The sequence below is a fragment of the Xyrauchen texanus genome, chromosome 39, assembly GCF_025860055.1.
Source record: "Xyrauchen texanus isolate HMW12.3.18 chromosome 39, RBS_HiC_50CHRs, whole genome shotgun sequence".
In the NCBI taxonomy this organism is placed as follows: Eukaryota; Metazoa; Chordata; class Actinopteri; order Cypriniformes; family Catostomidae; genus Xyrauchen; species Xyrauchen texanus.
In genome coordinates, this window is record NC_068314.1 from 4,101,044 (window position 1) to 4,119,593 (window position 18,550).

At 37.7% G+C, this 18,550-nt stretch overlaps 1 protein-coding gene across 2 annotated transcripts in view; it reads right to left on the minus strand.

Moving 5' to 3' along the window:
- Window positions 1–4,272: 4,272 nt before the first annotated feature.
- The window catches only part of LOC127632359 (intermediate filament family orphan 2-like), a 47,739-nt gene continuing 33,461 nt past the window's right edge, over window positions 4,273–18,550 (minus strand). For both annotated transcript variants that reach the window (XM_052110907.1, XM_052110906.1), the window contains 5 exons: window positions 18,061–18,200; window positions 13,938–14,121; window positions 9,684–9,782; window positions 9,378–9,502; window positions 4,273–9,031 (listed from right to left, as the gene is read on the minus strand). In XM_052110907.1, coding sequence (XP_051966867.1) covers window positions 8,926–9,031; window positions 9,378–9,502; window positions 9,684–9,782; window positions 13,938–14,121; window positions 18,061–18,200 — 654 coding nt within the window. In that variant the 3' untranslated portion in view covers window positions 4,273–8,925. The remainder of the gene's footprint in view (window positions 9,032–9,377; window positions 9,503–9,683; window positions 9,783–13,937; window positions 14,122–18,060; window positions 18,201–18,550) is intronic.

Below are 18,550 nucleotides of genomic sequence, written 5' to 3' on the forward strand. Positions count from 1 at the left end.
TGCATGCTCGTAATGGGTATTTATTAATTGTAATGTCTTTGGACCAAAGTATGTTTACAATTTGCAGAGGTTGTTGTTCCAGATGTTATTTGGCATAAAGTAACTTTGTATACAGCACTGTCTTATATATATATATTTTGTTGCTATCTACATTTATGCACAGTTCATGTATGTTAGCATATTTTTGTGCATATGTTTATGGAAGATATTGTTTATGCATATGTTTATGGAAGAATTTTTAAGCATTAACCCTGAGCCTGAAACAGGGACGTTTCTTTTGCAAGCAAACGAGGACTGTAATCATACATTTGGGTTATGTATTCTCATTTTATCTTTTAATTATCTTATTTAATAATTCATTGTCATTTAATAATTTTGTATTGATAATTTCAGTATTTACATATTTACAGAATATTTACAAGTGTTTTCCCTCTTCATAAGTTTATGTTTGCTTTATGGTGTATGATCCTTCTTTAATTGTTCTGTTACTTTACGGTTTGGAGACACTTCCCCTGTTGGAGGAGAAAAGAGAGAAAGAAGGGTTCAGCGAGTAGATGTGAGAGCAGTAGTGGGTGGTGTGAGTAGACAGAAAAAGTGTTTGTGTGAGTCGTAGGGAATGTAACATGCACAAGTGCTACTGTGATGCCACTGGGCCGATGTCACCTCTCGTGACAAATAAAGAAGTTAAGTGATACCAGCTCTTTGTAACCAGCCTTTTATTTATGTGAACCACGCCAATGAAGACCGCTACCTCGAGGCAAATAGGGTTACAGAACCAAGAGTTGATGAATTTGTGGGTTTATTTTTTTGTTGAGGTGGTGGTGGTGTAGTGACTAAAGCACATAACTGTTAATCAGAAGGTTGCTGGTTCGATCCCCATAGACACCACCATTGTGTCCTTGAGCAAGACACTTAACTCCAGGTTGCTCCAGGGCGATTGTCCCTGTAATAAGTGCACTGTAAGTCGCTTTGGATAAAAGCATCTGCCATATGTAAAATGTAAATGTTTATTTTGTGCCTTGTTGTTTAACTATGCAAGAAGTCGATTTGATGTATCATTAGAATGTTGCAATGCATTAGTTGATTATTTCATGTATGTTTGTTCATGTATCTGGAATAGCTTTTTGTAGTACTTATTTTATCTCTTATTATCCTTATATAGACACCAATTACTTCCAAGCCACTTCCTAACTCAATTCCTTTCAAGCTCCTTCCTACCACAGTTACTTCCAAGCTCCTTCCTACCGCAATTACTTCCATGCACCTTCTTACCGTGAATACTTCCAAGCTGCTTCCTACTGTGATTACTTCCACCACAATAACTTCCTAGCCACTTCCTTTCAGATACTTGCAAGCCACTTCCTTCCAACAAAGACTTCCAAGTCTTCCAACTCCAATACCTCCTAATACTCTTTCAAGGACTCATAACTTATATTAGTAATAATAAACAACAATTTCTGCTGTAACCAAAGTAAGTGAACAATGAGTTAGATTAACAACTGAATTTATGAGTTTATGTGATTTATGTGTTTTAACGGACACACTTTCCCGGTAGTACCTCTCCAAATCAACCACCTACCTCCAATTTTTTACATAGGATGTTTGAGCATGATAGAATTCTATGATGGAAACTCGACGATTGCTGTTTGAGCTCAATATCTGACACCCAAGTTGGTATGAGGTGGCTGAGGGTGTAAATGAACTAAAAGGAATGTAGTCAGATTTCTATCAGATGGTGAATGACATAAATGAAAACCAGAAGTTCTTCACACCGAGATAATATCCCTTCCTCCTCACTGTCAAAGTCTTTAGCTCCTGTCCCTAATGACCTAAAGCCACAGCCTTCTTTTAACCCTACATCAATATGAGATAATCAAATCCAGTTCTGCAATAGTTCCCCATGGCTATTTCTTGTCAGTCACCATCTATCAAATCCAGCTCTTCATCCCAGTGACCAGCAAGCCTTAAGTTATGAGCCCTCATATCCTACTCAGATGCCTCATCCTTAGTCTCAGCCTCTGGGCCCTCCACTGCCTCCATTCTGGCTGCTCGGCCTTCTCCTCAGTCCCGGCTGCTCGGGCCTCTGCCTCCTCAGTCTCCACTGCCACTCAGCCCCTGGCCCCCTCAGTCCCAGACACCGCTCAGCCCCTTGCCTCCTAAGTCCTGAACGCTGCTCAGTCCATGACCTTTTCCTTCGTCCTGTCCATTCAGCCTGTGGTCACCTCAGGCTTGGACGCTCCATTGCAGCACTTATGTCCTACCTCAGCCCTTTTTGGCATAGAGAAGCAAGCATAACCTCAACTATTAGCCCTTCCGGAGCTTTGGCATCAACCTTCACCTGTGGCTGGTGAAGGTGGCCCCCTCCTCCTCATTCCTAGCCTGTGTTTCCATTGGATCTGTGGTCAATTCCTGATTCCTCACCCGTGGTCCTGCTTGAGCCTTGTTACTCATGAGCAGCCACCACCACCTCCATCTGCGGTCTCACCTCCAGTATCACTGGAGTTTCCACCCTTGGCTGTTGGTCTCTATGCCTTGTCTGCAGCCCCACCAGAACCATGGACTCCACCCTTGCCAGAGGTCCCAGCATAGCCTCTGCTCAAGCTTGCAACCCTACCAGAACTGTGGCCTCTGCCCTTCCCTGTGATCCCAATGGAGCCATTACCTCCACCTCACCTGTGGTCCTGCCGGAGCCATGTTCCTCACTTGGTGTCCTGTGAGGAGCGCCTCCTTTGTCTAGTGTCCCTCCAGAGCCAGATATGTTTTTTCCCCTTTTAAATCAGCACATAACTGGAAAAGTTTAAGCTCTTGTTTTAGTGCAGTGGTCGGTTGACAGGTGAGGGGTGGTGCTTCACTGCTGTGTGGAAAGCATTCAGCATGGATTAGCATTTACACCTTAAATGTGATGTGGTCACCTCAGTGTGTGGCTTTTAATTACAGATCAGAAAACGCTTTAGACCTCATTTACATCTGTATTAAGTGCTAACCACCCACAACGCATCTTAATACCAGGTGTAAATGGGGTCTAAAGCTACTGTTGGAGAGAAGAGCATTCTTCTGTTTCACTTTTCCCTCAAAGGACTGCCTGTGTCATGGCAGGCAGAGAAGGATATAGCTGCAGTTTGATCTCCAAAAAAAGGGAAGGGAGCTCCAAACCACCAGCAAAAATATGCAGAGCCCTAATCTTACCATTTGTCTAAACCATGTGTGGAAGTGTTTTGGAGCTGACCCCAACCCCATTCTGGAATAATCATGCCCCCTTCTTGTTACCCTGCCCTCTTTTGGAGATCTCCAGGCTGCAGCTATATCTACCTGGCAGGCGGGGTAAGAGGAGCTTATCAAATGCTGTGTGTTGTAGCCAAGAGCTGTGCTTGAATGTATTATATTCTTGTTCTTCTGTCTGTTTCTGTTGTTAATCTAATTCCATATATGTATGTGGGTTGGGAGCCTCATGTTCTGTGAATTAGATTTTTGCAAAATGAAACTATTTGCCTGTAAGCTTTGTTTCTCCACTCCAGTGTCAGGTTAAAAAAACTACATCCACAGTCATTGAGTTGTCTTTTGTTTAGGCCCCATCAGTCAAGGCGGCTGTTGGTCTAAGCTTTGCTAACTCCTGCAACTAAGTCTTCATAAGAGCCGGTTCTCTCCTCAGATGGCCTGCTCATCTGAGCTCCCTCAGGGTCACCATATTGGTACCAAACTTAGTGTGGACACCTGAATAACACAGTCCAGCAAAGTCCCCAGATAGCATACATACATCACTGAGATGTTTGTTTTCATATGGAAAGCATTACATTCTGATTAAGATCTGCTAAACATCTTAAAAAGATATGATTTACAAACATTGTAATTCATAAATGTCTCAGAGATATCTGCTGAATGTCTTACTGACATCCGAAAGGAAACGTCTTATAGACATATTACAGATGGGCAAACAACCTTAAAAAGACATCTTCCAGATGAAAACCAAAACAGACCAGGATGATGTATGTGTTATCATGGTCTTGAACCCCTGAGCTCAAGCAATCCACCAGTCTCAGCCTACCAGAAATGTGATTACAGACTCACGCCACAGAGCCCAGCGATAAATTAGCAGCACATTTAATGGGAATTTATTTGATACCACAGCGCCATCTGCTGGTGAAGTGTGGAAGTGTAGGATGGAAATGTTGTAGGGCTAATTATTGTAAAATTTACATACAAATGCATCAATTACGAACCAAATAAATAGAGACCCATTATAAAAAATACTTTTATTTTATTTTTTTTCTACCCCAGCACCAATTACATTAATTATTTTGAAACATACACCCATTGCTCACACATCAAATTCAAAGATACACTCATTTGGAGCAGAAACAAACGTTTAAACAAAGACCACATACAGTATGAATGTTCTAATGTATACTTATATTTCCAGATACCAAAATAATTATAATAGCAACAATAAAACCAAGGCTGAGGACTGAGAAAGATACAGTCCAACATTGTTTCAAATGTGTCTCAGCTGTACAGGTCACTAAATTTCCTACTCAGAAATTAAAAGTAGGGTTTCTGTAAGGCTGGCTGATGCTGGTTTAGTTACTTGTTAAAGTGTAATTTTCCGATAGGAGTCTAATGGACAGGTGATTTATGCTTTATTAGAAATTCCATACTAAACATTTCAAAATTCAACAATAATTGTTTAAGTGGGGACCTGGGTAGCTCAGCAAGCAAAGATGCTGACTACCACACCTGGAGTCACTAGATTGAATCCAGGGTGTGCTGAGGGACTCCAGTCAGGCTTCCTAAGCAACCAGTGGGTATAGTCATGTTGGGTTAACCTCCTTGTGGCCACTATAATGTGGCTCTCACTATTGTTTCATTTTCCAGTGGAAAGCATCCGGATTAGCCCTGACTACCCTGAATAATATAAAAAAGGACATTTTATAAAATTCAAATGCTAGATTTTATTATTTTTTTTGCCAGAAACTAATGTTTCATATCCACAAGCAAAATACCAAATTGATATGATCACCTGACAGCTTGATCAATATGAAATAATCATTGTGGGTAACAATTAGCTCTAAAATAAAACAATAATAATGCTGAACAAATGATTCCTGCCCACCAACTTATTTGATATAAAAGATTTTAAAGCCCTCTGCAACCATATTTTGAATTTAGCATTAAATCACTGATCACTAATTCCTTAAAATGTCCCCACATCACCGATTAATATGATTAAACTGATATATAAACAAATACGTTTGACGATGAGGTCAAATTGTTTTGACCCAAGAAACGTAAAAAAAAAAAAATCAAATGGAAAGCCAAATGACACCAAGCAAGACAAACACAAAGGCCACATAGTTGGAGCAAACCAACACCAGTCATATTTACAGATGCAGCAAATAAAACAGCCCCCGAATCTGTATGAAACAGTGCTCCCTGCTGGCCATCATCAGAGCTTACAATGCAACTTATGTCATACCAGTCTGTACCAGTTAATAACATCCTGTTGTTTTATCATTTATCTCTGCATACACTTATTCAATTGATAGGATAGTTATGTTCCAAAACCTTGTGAGCAGCTGCCCTCTAACACCTGGACGCGTCGAAATGGCTTGTGACTTGGAAAATATGACCTGCACTGACAATCAGCTCCATGCTCGTGCAGAGCATTACAAACAAAACGGGTTGTACATAAACGCGACGGAGGCATCCAGTGTAGACAGCGTCATTGATTACAATGGGAGTGATGTGCTTTTGATGTGCTTTCTCGTCCGGTGTAGACAAGGTGAAAAGCAGTATTCTAACCTTCACGGAACTGTTTTAGAAAGCTCTACTTATTCAGTTAGTGCACTTGCCACACACATTTTAAATCACACATCATTTCATTAGACTTAGCATTTTGCTAAGCTAACAATGAAACCATACAGATTAGTGATCAAGAAAATTCACATGCCATCAAAAACCAAGATATTGTTTTTGAGTGCAAGTTTAACATGTTCTGGAAATACAGTAAGGCCATTAAAAATTAGCATTGCAACGTGTATAGGCACATATGACTCTTTATCATTGGCAACCACTCAAAATGACGAGACACTGTTCTACATATTTTGCCAGAAGTAAACACTGTGCCTCATCAACACTTTAAAACAAAGGAACATTCATCATAACATGAAATAACTTGCTTGTGCAGCAAACTAAGGCAATTAATGAGCACAGGCCACAGATCAGTTTTGAAGTAAGGCCGACTGATTGCATAGAACTTGCGTATCACCTGTTTGGTGTTCCACATTCATGACTGGACTTGCTTTTACAACCAGGGACTTAAAAATGCCAAAACGCTACAGTAGAATACAGATGATTTTTGAAATAGTTCATGTAAGTAGAGAAATCATTCAGATTTTTTTTTCTAAGTGGGTCTTAAAGGGATAGTTCAACCAAAAATTCAATTTTTCTCATTATTTACTTCAGCCGAACACATTTGAAGAAAATTTGAAAAATATCTTTGCTCATTAGGTCCTTCAAATATAAGTGGATGGTGATATGATATTTGAAGCTCCAAAAATCATAGACAGTCAGCATAAACATCATACATAAGTTATATTAATGTCTTCCAAATTGACACGATCGTTTTTGGTATGAAAAAGATGAATATTGAATTACTTTTTTTAACTCTAAATCATGCTTCCAGTCTGCAGCAGTACGTGCGACGTAATCCCATTGGCATTTCAAACACGTGAGAACTAACGCATGCGTGCGACACAGCCGGAAGAGCAGTGCTGTTTACAAGATTGTAGGAGGAACGCTGTACAGAAGCTTGGTTGGTTTTGGTTTAGATCTGTATTTATCCGTTTCTTTACTCATAATGGTACATTTGTGTGCTTATCCTTGATGTCCAATCCGAGAGGCGAACGTGAGATTACGTACGTAACATGGCAATGCTGACTGTCTATGATTTTTGGAGCTTCAAAAATCGGATCACCATTCACTTGCATTTAAGAACCTACTGAGCTGAGACATTTTTTCAAATTTTCTTCAAACGTGTTCTGGTGAAGAAAGAAAGTCGTACACACCTGGGATATCATGATGGTGAATAAATAATGAAATAATAAATTGTTTTGTGGTGAACTATTCCTTTAAGTCTGTTTTGGTCTAACACACAAACCAACTTATCTGATCTATAGACATGTGTTTCACCCAAGTGTTTCTGGTTTTTGGAAAATCTGGAGATAATGAATGACTATGGCTATGGTTTTGGGACTGACACAATTTAATATGTGTATTCTAGAGTGACCAGATGCCCCAATCAATTCAGGATAATCCACATTTTCCAAGTCATGTCTCATTTGTCCAGATAATAAGTCTTAGCTAGTTTGATTGCTATAAATAAACCATTCAAACTAATGGTCAACTTGTCCTCACGGAGTCCCTAAGGGACAGGGATGAAATTCATTTTCTGAAATAGTTTTACGTTCACTCGTTATATGCTTTGCATTTCTTCGCAATATGTTTGTCAGTTGTTTTGGGTTTCCTCGCAATAGCTTTATCCATCTCTTATGGAAATTAACCATGGTTTTAATTCAGTAACCATAGCTGTACTATGTTGTTTGTGGTAACACCTAGTTACCACAAAATGTATCATGGTTTTAGTACAGTAACTATAAATGTGGTAAAACCATAACCACACATTTTACTGTGTTTTACTACAGAATCATTATTTTAACCATGATATTTGTAGTAAAAAAAATAGTAATAATGCAGGAAAACCAAAACTATGGTTTTTGAAAAATCATAATAATTGTGCCAAAAAAATTGTGCTACAGTTTTACATAATAACACAATGCACAGGTTTAAACACATTTTAAAACACAGGTTTACACCAAAATCATGTCCTTACCTCCCATAACCATGTAACCCCCTTGTTTCTTACCATGAACAAATCATGGTGAAATTAACCATGATGTCACTATAGTAAAACAAAGTTTTTTTTTAATGTTATTTGTTATATGTTATAGTTTTGGTTTTCCTGTGTTATTTCTATGATTTTACCAAGAATATAATGGTTAAAATATGGTTGTTGTAGTTCAAACATGGTCAATTATGTGGTTACCCTTATACTACAAATATAAGGGTTTCCTACAAACAATTGTTTAACTATGGTTACTGTAGTAAAACCATGGTTAAGGATTAGTATGGGATGGATATAGCTATTACAAAAGGTCAGAAGATAATTTTGAAGGAATGCAAACTATTGAGAAGCATCCCAATCTATTTTGAGGGAACACAAAACATATATGGAGGCAAAGCAAACTATTTTGGGGGAACGCAGACTATTTTGGAGAAACGCAAAACTGATTGTGAGGGAACGCAAACTATTTTGAGGTAATGAAAAACAAAATATAAAGAAATGCTAACTGTTGCAAAGAAATGCTAAACTTATTGTGAGTGAACGCAAAACTATTTTGAGGGAACTCAAAACTTATTGCAAGGCAATGCAAACCATACAATAGTAGATAATGCAAGGGGACAAGACTTGTTGGAAACCAAACTACCCTGTCCTCTAAGGGGCTTTGAAGGTCACCCTAGTGTACTCTGTGATGTATTTTGTAGATGATGGCTTGGATTGGTTGGATTCATAATCAGGCTGTCCTGTGATGTTAGCGTTGAGCATTGCACAGGGGTGGCACCTTGTAATACATCAATATCACTGTCCAGTGCACATGAAGTACAAAAATAACTCTCATGAGCTCCGGCCCACTCTCACACAGAGACGTTAAAGCACCTACAGGATTTTTAGTTTGTGGGAGTTTGTGGAACCTGTCCCTTAGATTTCCATTTACTGGGGCCACTGAATACCATTGGCCGAATGCTAAGAGGCCCGAGAGTTAATTGGAGCACACTGGGGGAAGGAGGGGGCGGTGCCTGGCTGGGCAGATATCAGCTAATTGCCCCATCCGTCTCTCCGTCCTTGTCCGACTCGTCTTGTATCTCGTCAGTGTTCCCTGAGTCACTGCTCGCTGTGGAGCTGATGGAAGGAGAATTTCTGAAAGGAAAATATATTACATTTATTTTTAAAGCCTAATTAAGGCCGATTGAAACATATCTGTTTTTCGAATAAACTTTAAAAAAAATTTTTTTTTTAATAAAGCTTCAATAAGATTTCATGGTAGGAGGGAACAAGCAACTGACTGAATGTCTTTTGGTGCACCATTTGTTGAGATTTTGGCGAATTATGAACTAAAATCAAAATAGAAAATATGTGATTTGTCGTTTGTTGCTATAAACAAAAACACTCCAGATCTAACTAATTGTTGTTACTAGCAAAAACCATTAATGAAGCCCTTTTGATCAGTTCCATGAATCATTTCAGAGATTGAGCTGGTAATCACCTGCCACCCTTGATCATTCTCCTGCACGTCTCCATCTGAACGTCCAGCCCTCGTTTCATACTGCACATCTCCATATACTCATGCAAGTGTCTATTCATGTCACTCTTGGCTGTGGCCAACTCCATCTGTGACAGATAGAGAGAGAGAGAGAGAGAGAGAGAGAGACAGAAAGACAGGTAGGCAGACAAATAGATAGATAGATAGTCAGTCACAAATCACAGCCGTATGTCTGCAGATAATACAGGTGAAAAAAAAAAATACAAACGATGCTCCAGCTAATGCAAACAAAGTCAAGCTTATTCTGACCTCAATTTGTCCAATTGTCTTCTGGTATTCCTGCTCTCTGGTCTTGAAGAGAGATTCAGTCTCATCTATAAGACTCCCCAGACTGCCATCCTGAGAGCTCTGACACAGAGCAAAAGAACAGAATTATTTGACTTATATTCATATTACAAATTAGTGAAAATCTATTTCACTAATTCTATTCTACTATATATCCCATTAATTATTTTATTTATGGGTGTTTCATCAACTTTGGGCACTTTCATGTCCCAGTGGTTGAATTTTATCCAAAACAAAGATATCGGAAACTTTTTATCAGGTATTCATCATTTATTTCGGTACTTTTCAAATGCCTTTTAAATTCAGATTGTGCTGTTTTATCCATTCCCTGACTTTAAATATAAATCTATGAAAATCCATTATAAAAATACTTACAATTACAAATACACTCTTTGCCTACACATACACATACACTGATCAGCCACAACACTGAAACCACCTGCCTAATATCATATAGGTCCCCCTTGTGCCACCAAACAGCTCGGACTTGTCGAGGCATGGACTCCACAAGACCTCTGAAGCTGTCCTTTGGTATCTGGCTCCAAAATATTAGCAACAGTTCCTTTATGTCCTGTAAGTTGTGAGGTGGGGCCTCTATGGATCAACTTCTTGGTCCAGCACATCCCATAGATGCTCAATCGGATTGAGATCTGGGGAATTTGGAGGCCAAGTCAACATCTTGAACTCTTTGTCATGTTCCTCAAACCATTCCTGAACAATTTTTGCAGTGTGGCAGGGCGCATTATCCTGCTGAAAGAGGCCACTGCCATCAGGGAATACCGTTGCCATGAAGGGGTGTACGTGGTCTGCAACCATCTTTAGGTAGGTGGTACATGTCAAAGTAACAGCCACATGAATCCCAGAACCCAAGGTTGCCCAGCAGAACATTGCCCAGAGTATCACACTGCCTCTGCTGGCCTGACCTTGTCACCTGTTCACCGGTTGTCCTTCTTTGGACCACTTTTGTTAGGTACTAACCACTGCATACTGGGATCACCCCAAAAGACCTTCTGTTTTGGAGATGATCTGACCCAGTCATCTAGCTGTCACAATTTGGCACTTGGTAAAGTCGCTCAGATCCTTACGCTTGCCCATTTTTGCTGCTTCCAACACATGAAATTCAAGAACTGGCTGTTCACTTGCTGCCTAATATATCCCACCTCTTGACAGGTGCCATTGTAACAAGATAATGAATGTTATTCACTTCACCTGTCAGTGGTTTTAATGTTGTGGCTGATCAGTGTAAATTGATTCATGTCACCAGCAAAGTACATCTAAATCCATATACATAACTGACTCAGTGACTGACTATTTGCTTTGTTTCATCATTTCATCAGTGAAAGTTCCAAACATTTCTGAAAAATACTGGAACAGAGAAACAGAAGCAGGGCTGGACTGGGAAGAGAAATCGGCCCGGGAGTTTACATAGCAACTGGCCCAAAAGTTGAGCGGGGTGTGAAGTGAGAATACAGTGCCAGTGATGCCAACTTAGCAATTTTGCTGCTAGATTTAGCAACTTTTAAGACGATTTTTCTTCAAAAAGTACCTAGCAACAAAATTACTTTTAAAATGTATTTGGAATTTTTAGCAACTTTTAAAAAGTGACTCAAACACATCCTGGTGACAAAAAACATCAGCTTTATCGTGAATGATGTAATGTTTAAACTAATATGACAGACCTGCATACCATTAGGAGTTGGATTTATGTGCATAAGGGTGTTTTATCAATCGATTGACTGACAAGCTTACTGCATGCTCTCCGTTTAGAAAAGAAAAGTAAGCCTACAGTGATAGAACAGCATTGAGAAATTATCTGGCAGGGTGAGAGAGAGAAAGAGAATGGAATGGATATGAACCCCTGATCTATAATAAAGTGATACGAACAGATACGAACAGAGAGTTGTCACTGTCAAAAAGTCATTGTGACACAGTAACACTGGCACAAGTAATACACACTGTTTCAATATCACACAGCAAATATGAAAAATTGATTTTTATTTTATTTAAAATAAAATGTCATTTATTTTAAGATTTATTACATATTATCTTCAAAACAACTCCACATGAGGCATTATATATAGGGCTGTCGATTTAAAAATAATGCGTTAAAAAAATTACGCAGTTAATCGCAATGCCCCTGTACCATAATAAGGAAAATTCCTGAGAAATGCAAGCTTGTAGTACCATCTGTTCACTCCAGAGGGCAGTAAGTGAAACTTCAGCTGTATGAGCAACACACAGTTATACAGTGAAGAAAACAACCCTGCATCAGACACACAACACAAACATGTGTTACGTTCTTGCGTTCAAAACACTTGACGGAGCGCAAATCCGAACTAAGCGATCTTAAGATGTTTTCTATATTTAACTTGACACAGTGACCATAAAATGTTGTGGTTGTGACACAACGCACCCGAGACGCGACACAAGCATGTCTGTCACAGGTGTAATTTGAGGGGTCCTTAAACAAGCCCTCATAATAAATCTCGAACTGATTGACAAATCACTTGTGTAATGGATTGCTGTGAACTGTTGATCAATGATTGACTTATGATCAATAATATGGTAGTAAACAATACATTGTATTCTAAAGCCGCTTTTTGTATTGTCTTATTAATGATTAACTCTTCTGCCACAAGAACGTAATGCATTTTAATTATATATATATATATATATAATTTTTTAAACATTTAATAATAACTATGTATAATTATTTCATCATTACATATTGAATTAATGTTATATGAGGGTCTTTCTCAGCAAATATTTGCATATGCAATTCAATGCGATTAATTGCGACTAATTAACTGGGACACCTTGTAATTAATTCGATAAAAAGGCATATAGATCCATGTTTATAAATAAATGATAAAAAAAACATCCCCAACCCTACACATGTTTACGTTTTTAGAAACTGTCATCTTTTTGCACTACTGTGTACTGGTCGGCGCTGCACTTTGTCTATTTTCCTGTTCATTGTCAGAAATTTGTTGTACTGTCCCGTACTTTGCACATGTTTGCACGTGCACTTTATATTTTTAATTTAATTTAATTAAATTATAGGTATATATAAGTATTTTATATAGGTATTTTATTTTGTTGTGTTGTCTCATGTGGTCCTGTGTTGGTCCTTTGTTGTTTTTATGTAGCACCATGGTCCTGGAGGAACGTTGTCTCGTTTTGCTGTGTACTGTACTAACTGTATATGGTTGAAACGACAATAAAAACCACTTGACTTGACCACTGCCTACCCCTGGTTGTTATTGCTAGGATAATTTTGGACTTTGTTCAATAATGCAGTTTAATTACAAAACATAAATAAATAAAAAATCCACCTCTGTCTAAATGTTTGACAAGTCAAATTAGTGATGGCTAAATTATTAGTAGTTTAATACTAATTGTTAAATCATTAGTTCAATAAAAAATAAATAAATAAAAAAACATATGGTTTACACCTTTAAAAATAGTTGTAGCTCTTTATGCCAGTTCATTTACATATGTAAATTTGACATATTACATAATAAATGACTTCATCACATGATTTAGCTACTTTTAGCAACATTTCAGCAAGACTTTGGCAACTTCCCATGAGAAATAGTTGGCAACACTGCACAGTGCTGAACCTGCAGTGCATTTCATGTTGTACAGAACACAAGGGATGTTAGCTTGAACTGCCACCAAACAGATTCAACTGTGAGATTGTGGACTCTTTAAAAGTGCCCGAAGTTGAGGAAAACCAATATATATTTATTCTGAATTTATACAATTCATTACATTTATTGAAGATTTTTACATTTTCATAAAGAAAATTAAGCCTGTTCTAAGACCCTTGAAAGTTTTGCAATGGGACATTATTTTCATGATAATCACATTTCCAACAAAAAAGCTCATTACTGTAATTTGATTAAAAAAAATCTCATTACAAAGATGAAGCAATGATAAGCATAAATCAAAGGCAGTACAACAAATACTACCATAACATACATTTACAATGGTTCTTTACAGATGTATCTTACATTTGAAATAATATAAATAATAAGAATAAAAAAAATGGCCATTACAGTAGGCTACTGTGAACTGATGAGAAAAGTCATTTCTTGTCATGAAAATAATGTGACAATGCATGGTTGTCTTTATGCAAAACATAATTCCTTATTTGATGATCTCTGATAGAAGGTGTTTTTGACCTGGTAGTGCTCAGAAATACTGCAAACTCACAGGATCTTGTGCGTCCCCGTTGTCGTCTAAAGCACCGGTGCTGAGTGCACAGGGCACGTTGCAGTTTGTCAAATCCCCCCATAGCAACAGCGTATCGTCATTCTCTTCCCACGTCAAACTGTCACAGTCATCATCGATGTCGAATGTCTCCTTCCTAGCAACAAATGAGTTATCTGAACAATGTCTGCATGTGAGGACAAAGAGAGAAAGAGAGAGAGCAGTCAGTGAAGACCATCACAGACGGACACCACGAGATGAGAGTTAACAAGACAAGAGCAAAATAAAAAGGAGCAAAAGAACAAACAAAGATGTAAACCAAATGTTTAAGGCAGAAGTGATGAATTGCTCCGTTTTAAAGGAATAATTAACTCAAAAATTAAAACTTTCAACATTACAGCATGTCGTTTCAAACTTGTATGATTTTTTTTATTTCTGTGGAACAGAAAATGAGTTTAGGAGAATGTTAATGTAGAATGCTACTTTTTCCACATACAGCGAGTGCATCCAGTGACCTCCCAGCTCCAACAAGGACAAAAAACACCATTCAAGTATTTTTAAGTAATTTTTCACTCATGTCCTGAAATATAGCAATATCTTTATTCACATACAAGAACCAATGGCTTTTGACGTCAAAAACATCAAATGCAGATTCGATTTTAAAGCTACAGCGGAGGGGAAGGTTTTCAGTGAATAATGAATTAAATGTTGTTCTGTTTCTCACACAAAGCTTTCATATGTCTTCAAAAGACTTGGAATATAGTTCACAATGTCATATAGACCAACTATGATTCCTCAAAAATTTCCTTTTATGTTATACAGGAAGAAATCTCCGCATATGAGTTTGAAACTACATCACGGTTAATAAATAATGACAGAATTTGTAATTTCGAGTGAACTATCTCTTTAAATGTCTACCTGTAATTCGTTGCATCACCACTTGGTGGCATCAGAGCATAGACATGAAATAATCTCAAAAGGCTATAAACTAAATCTGTCTCTGCGATGGCGTTTAAGTGCCATTGGGAATTTCTTTTTTTTTAAAGGAATATTTTGAGAATTAAACCAAAATTACGAGAATAAAGTCATACCATTACGAGGTTAAAGTCTGAATATTTTGAGAATAAAGCCAAAATTACGAGAAACAGCACGTCATTATCACAACGATAGAACGCCGAGCCAGCAGCTTCACCAATGCAAGAAATGGATGTGGGTGAGTTAAATCATTCTTTAGGATTGAGCAACAAAGAAATTATTTGTAATCTTTTGACAACATCATTAAGTTATTATTGGGATCTGGACACTGCAGCGGTTGTGTAGGAATTACATTTATTCAGGAGAAATAACCGCGCAGTCTCGCTCAGCATGGGTGATGTTTGGACTTGGTTTCCAGAAGCTCTTGGTTGAACATTAGTAGCACTTAAATTGTACTTACTACAGCACGTTTACTAAAAGCATCGTAATCTAAATAGCACGTAATAACACTTGTAAATTAACTAGAGCTATGAACTGCAAAGAGGCATTTAATAAATTGTATTAATATATTTTGATCATTGGAAAGCCATTGTCCATGGTTTCAGAGGATAAAAAAAAAAGTGTTGAAAGAAATCACATTGAAATCAATAGGCAGTCTCCGCAGTCTACATTTATGCATTTGGCAGCTGCTTTTATCCAAAGCGACTTACAGTGCACTTATTACAGGGACAATCCCCCCGGAGCAACCTGGAGTTAAGTGCCATGCTCAAGGACACAATGGTGGTGGCTGTGGGGATCGAACCAGCAACCTTCTGATTACCAGTTATGTGCTTTAGTCCACTATGCCACCACCACTCACTAGAGAGTCAAGAGTCAAGAGTTTATACTTTGATAAGCATAATTGAAATGGCGACAGACAGATATGTTCTTTTTGAACAGATTTGCTTAGAAGACAAATGTGAGTAATGTGACCCTGCAGTTTAAAACTTAAACAGGCCAAAATAAATAATTTAAATATGGTTAACAAAGAATATTAGAGAGAGAGTGTGCAATGAGTGATTCATTGTCTCTCTTCCTCCTCCTCTTCTTCCTTCCTCCAATGGATCATTCAAATAGTCCTAGTCTGTTTACATGGCAGTCACAAACTGCATGCTGTTTAATCCCAGTAAGGCTACAAGTGCACATTAGGGCTGTGCGATATGAAAGAAATATATTTATCATATTTTTTGAGAAAAAAACATTACTGTACACTTTTCCTAACCAAAAGAAAAATGATCCTTTCTTTATGTTTAAATAGTTAACGCTGGCTGTTGCGTATATGGGTTGATGCATGTGTTTCTTAAGCGTTTATTTGAGGATGTGAAGCATCCAGGAAAAAATACTGATATGCTCATTTTGGAAGGGATTAAAATCAATGAGAAGCTCTGGCATTCATAATCAGCCCCACATAAAACGAATCCCATCAGTATAGTGGCTTATGACATCACATGGCTCGTTGATACAGGGTTGCGATGTTACTGATGGTATTTCAGAAAATGTATATTAGGATGGATATGCTTTTTTTTATTTTTTTTATTTGATTACCTTGACCTCTTCTATTATCATCTCTCCCTCCCTGGTTTTTGGCTTCAAGCACATGAGTATACTTTTCTTATGGGCTGACAGACAGAATCAGAGGTGGGAAGGGGTGATAATTAAGGGGGGAAGTTTAACACAGCTGACAAAAATCACAGCTGATGCTGAGACTGTGGGAATGAACGATTCTCATTATTCCTCACAAGTTTTTCAATACAGAAAAAGCACGAAGCACAGCAATTTTCCTAAAATATTTGGCTAAGACTAATTATAGAGACAAAAGGCATCCCGACTGTCATGTCAGGACGCAGGAAATGACTCGTAAAATCAGGGCTGTCCCAATGCATTCATAATACTCGCACATAATCTTTAAACACGCTACACTATCAATCAAAATATATGCCAGTCTTGTAACTACCACATCCCTATGTGCACAGCAGACAAGAACATATCCACATTTTAGGTTCAAAAGTCCAAACTACACAGCACACAAGAACATAGCAGATTACATCAGTGTAATGTTAAAAGGTACTGAGAACTGTTAATATTAAATTGCTTGGTGGAGGCTTATAATAAACCAAAAGTGTTACCATTTTATTGTTATGACACTTTTCTGTGTGGTAAATTACTTCTCAAGACTTCCTCAAGCATACAGTTTAGGAAAACATATCCAAAATATATAATGTGTTTATTAAAAATAAGACAACAACCATCATCTCGACACCAGGGGGTGCTGCAGCCTGCCCACGGCCTTGGCTTTAAAAATAATAAAGTGTGTTTCTTCAAGCATGTGTGTTATTGTGTCTATAGTTCAGCCTTCCGATATCTGTCATTTTAATCCAATTGTTTGTGCATCTGTCCAGGTCCCAGCCAAAGAAACAAACCTTTAGGCTACGTGAGAGCTTGCTTCATTAATCTCTATGAATTTGAGATGTAATACATTTGAAACCTTGTCTTACTAAAGCCATCATTATTTCTGTAATTAAATTCTGTAATAGTTCATACATTTCTGTGCCTCGAAAAGGTTACAAACAACTTCCATGTAACATTTATTTATAATTGAATTCAGATCTTAATTTGTATTAGTAATTTGTTGATGATGTAATCAGAAATGGCAATATTTTTTTGAAAATATATTTCTTTCATATCGCACAGCCCTAATGTGCACTTGTAGCCTTACTGGGATTATACAGCATGCAGTTTGTGACTGCCATGTAAACAGACTAGGACTATTTGAATGATCCATTGGAGGAAGGAAGAAGAGGAGGAGGAAGAGAGAGAATGAATCACTCATTTGTTGCTAAATCCTAAAGTATGATTTAACTCATGCACGTCCATTGTCCAATGACGTGCTGTTTCTCGTAATTTTGGCTTAATTCTCAAAATATTCAGAATTCAATCTCGTAATGCTACAACTTTATTCACATAATTTTGACTTTTTTCTCAAAATATTCTGACTTTATTCTCTACATCTTAGATTTAAATGTTTTTCCCCATGGCACTTATACACCATTGTATGTCTCTAAGTCCTGCTAAAGCTCTGCATTTTCTGCTGTTAAGTGTTGTGGAGACTCACAGCTGGTTGAGCATGCGTTTCATCTCATCTGTGATGTTAAAGGGGACATCTTCCTCAGAGGTGCTGGGATCTGCATCCATCTCAGAGCTTTCCTCATCAGATAACAGCTTATTTTCCTTCTTTCTGCACGCCACAGCCATCTGAGATACACAAATACATACAGATACTCAAAGAAGGCATGGACATGAACTGGATAAAGCATCCCTCAAATGTTGTTTGCCCACAATGCAATATGACAACCTTGTGTGCAGAGCAGAGAAATATTTTGCATCAGCAGTTTTTCTTGGAGTATTTGTGTGACAGTATAACAGTTCAGTTCTCTTATATTTCACATATCTTTGTTCATTCCTATTATGCAGTACATTTTTATGTTCACATTATATATGTTTAGCACAGTATATAAGATAAAATATTAAACTCAAAAAATTTTTATTATTATGTTGGCTTGACAAAGCTAACGTACTGTTATTCTACAGATTTGGTTTAGGAT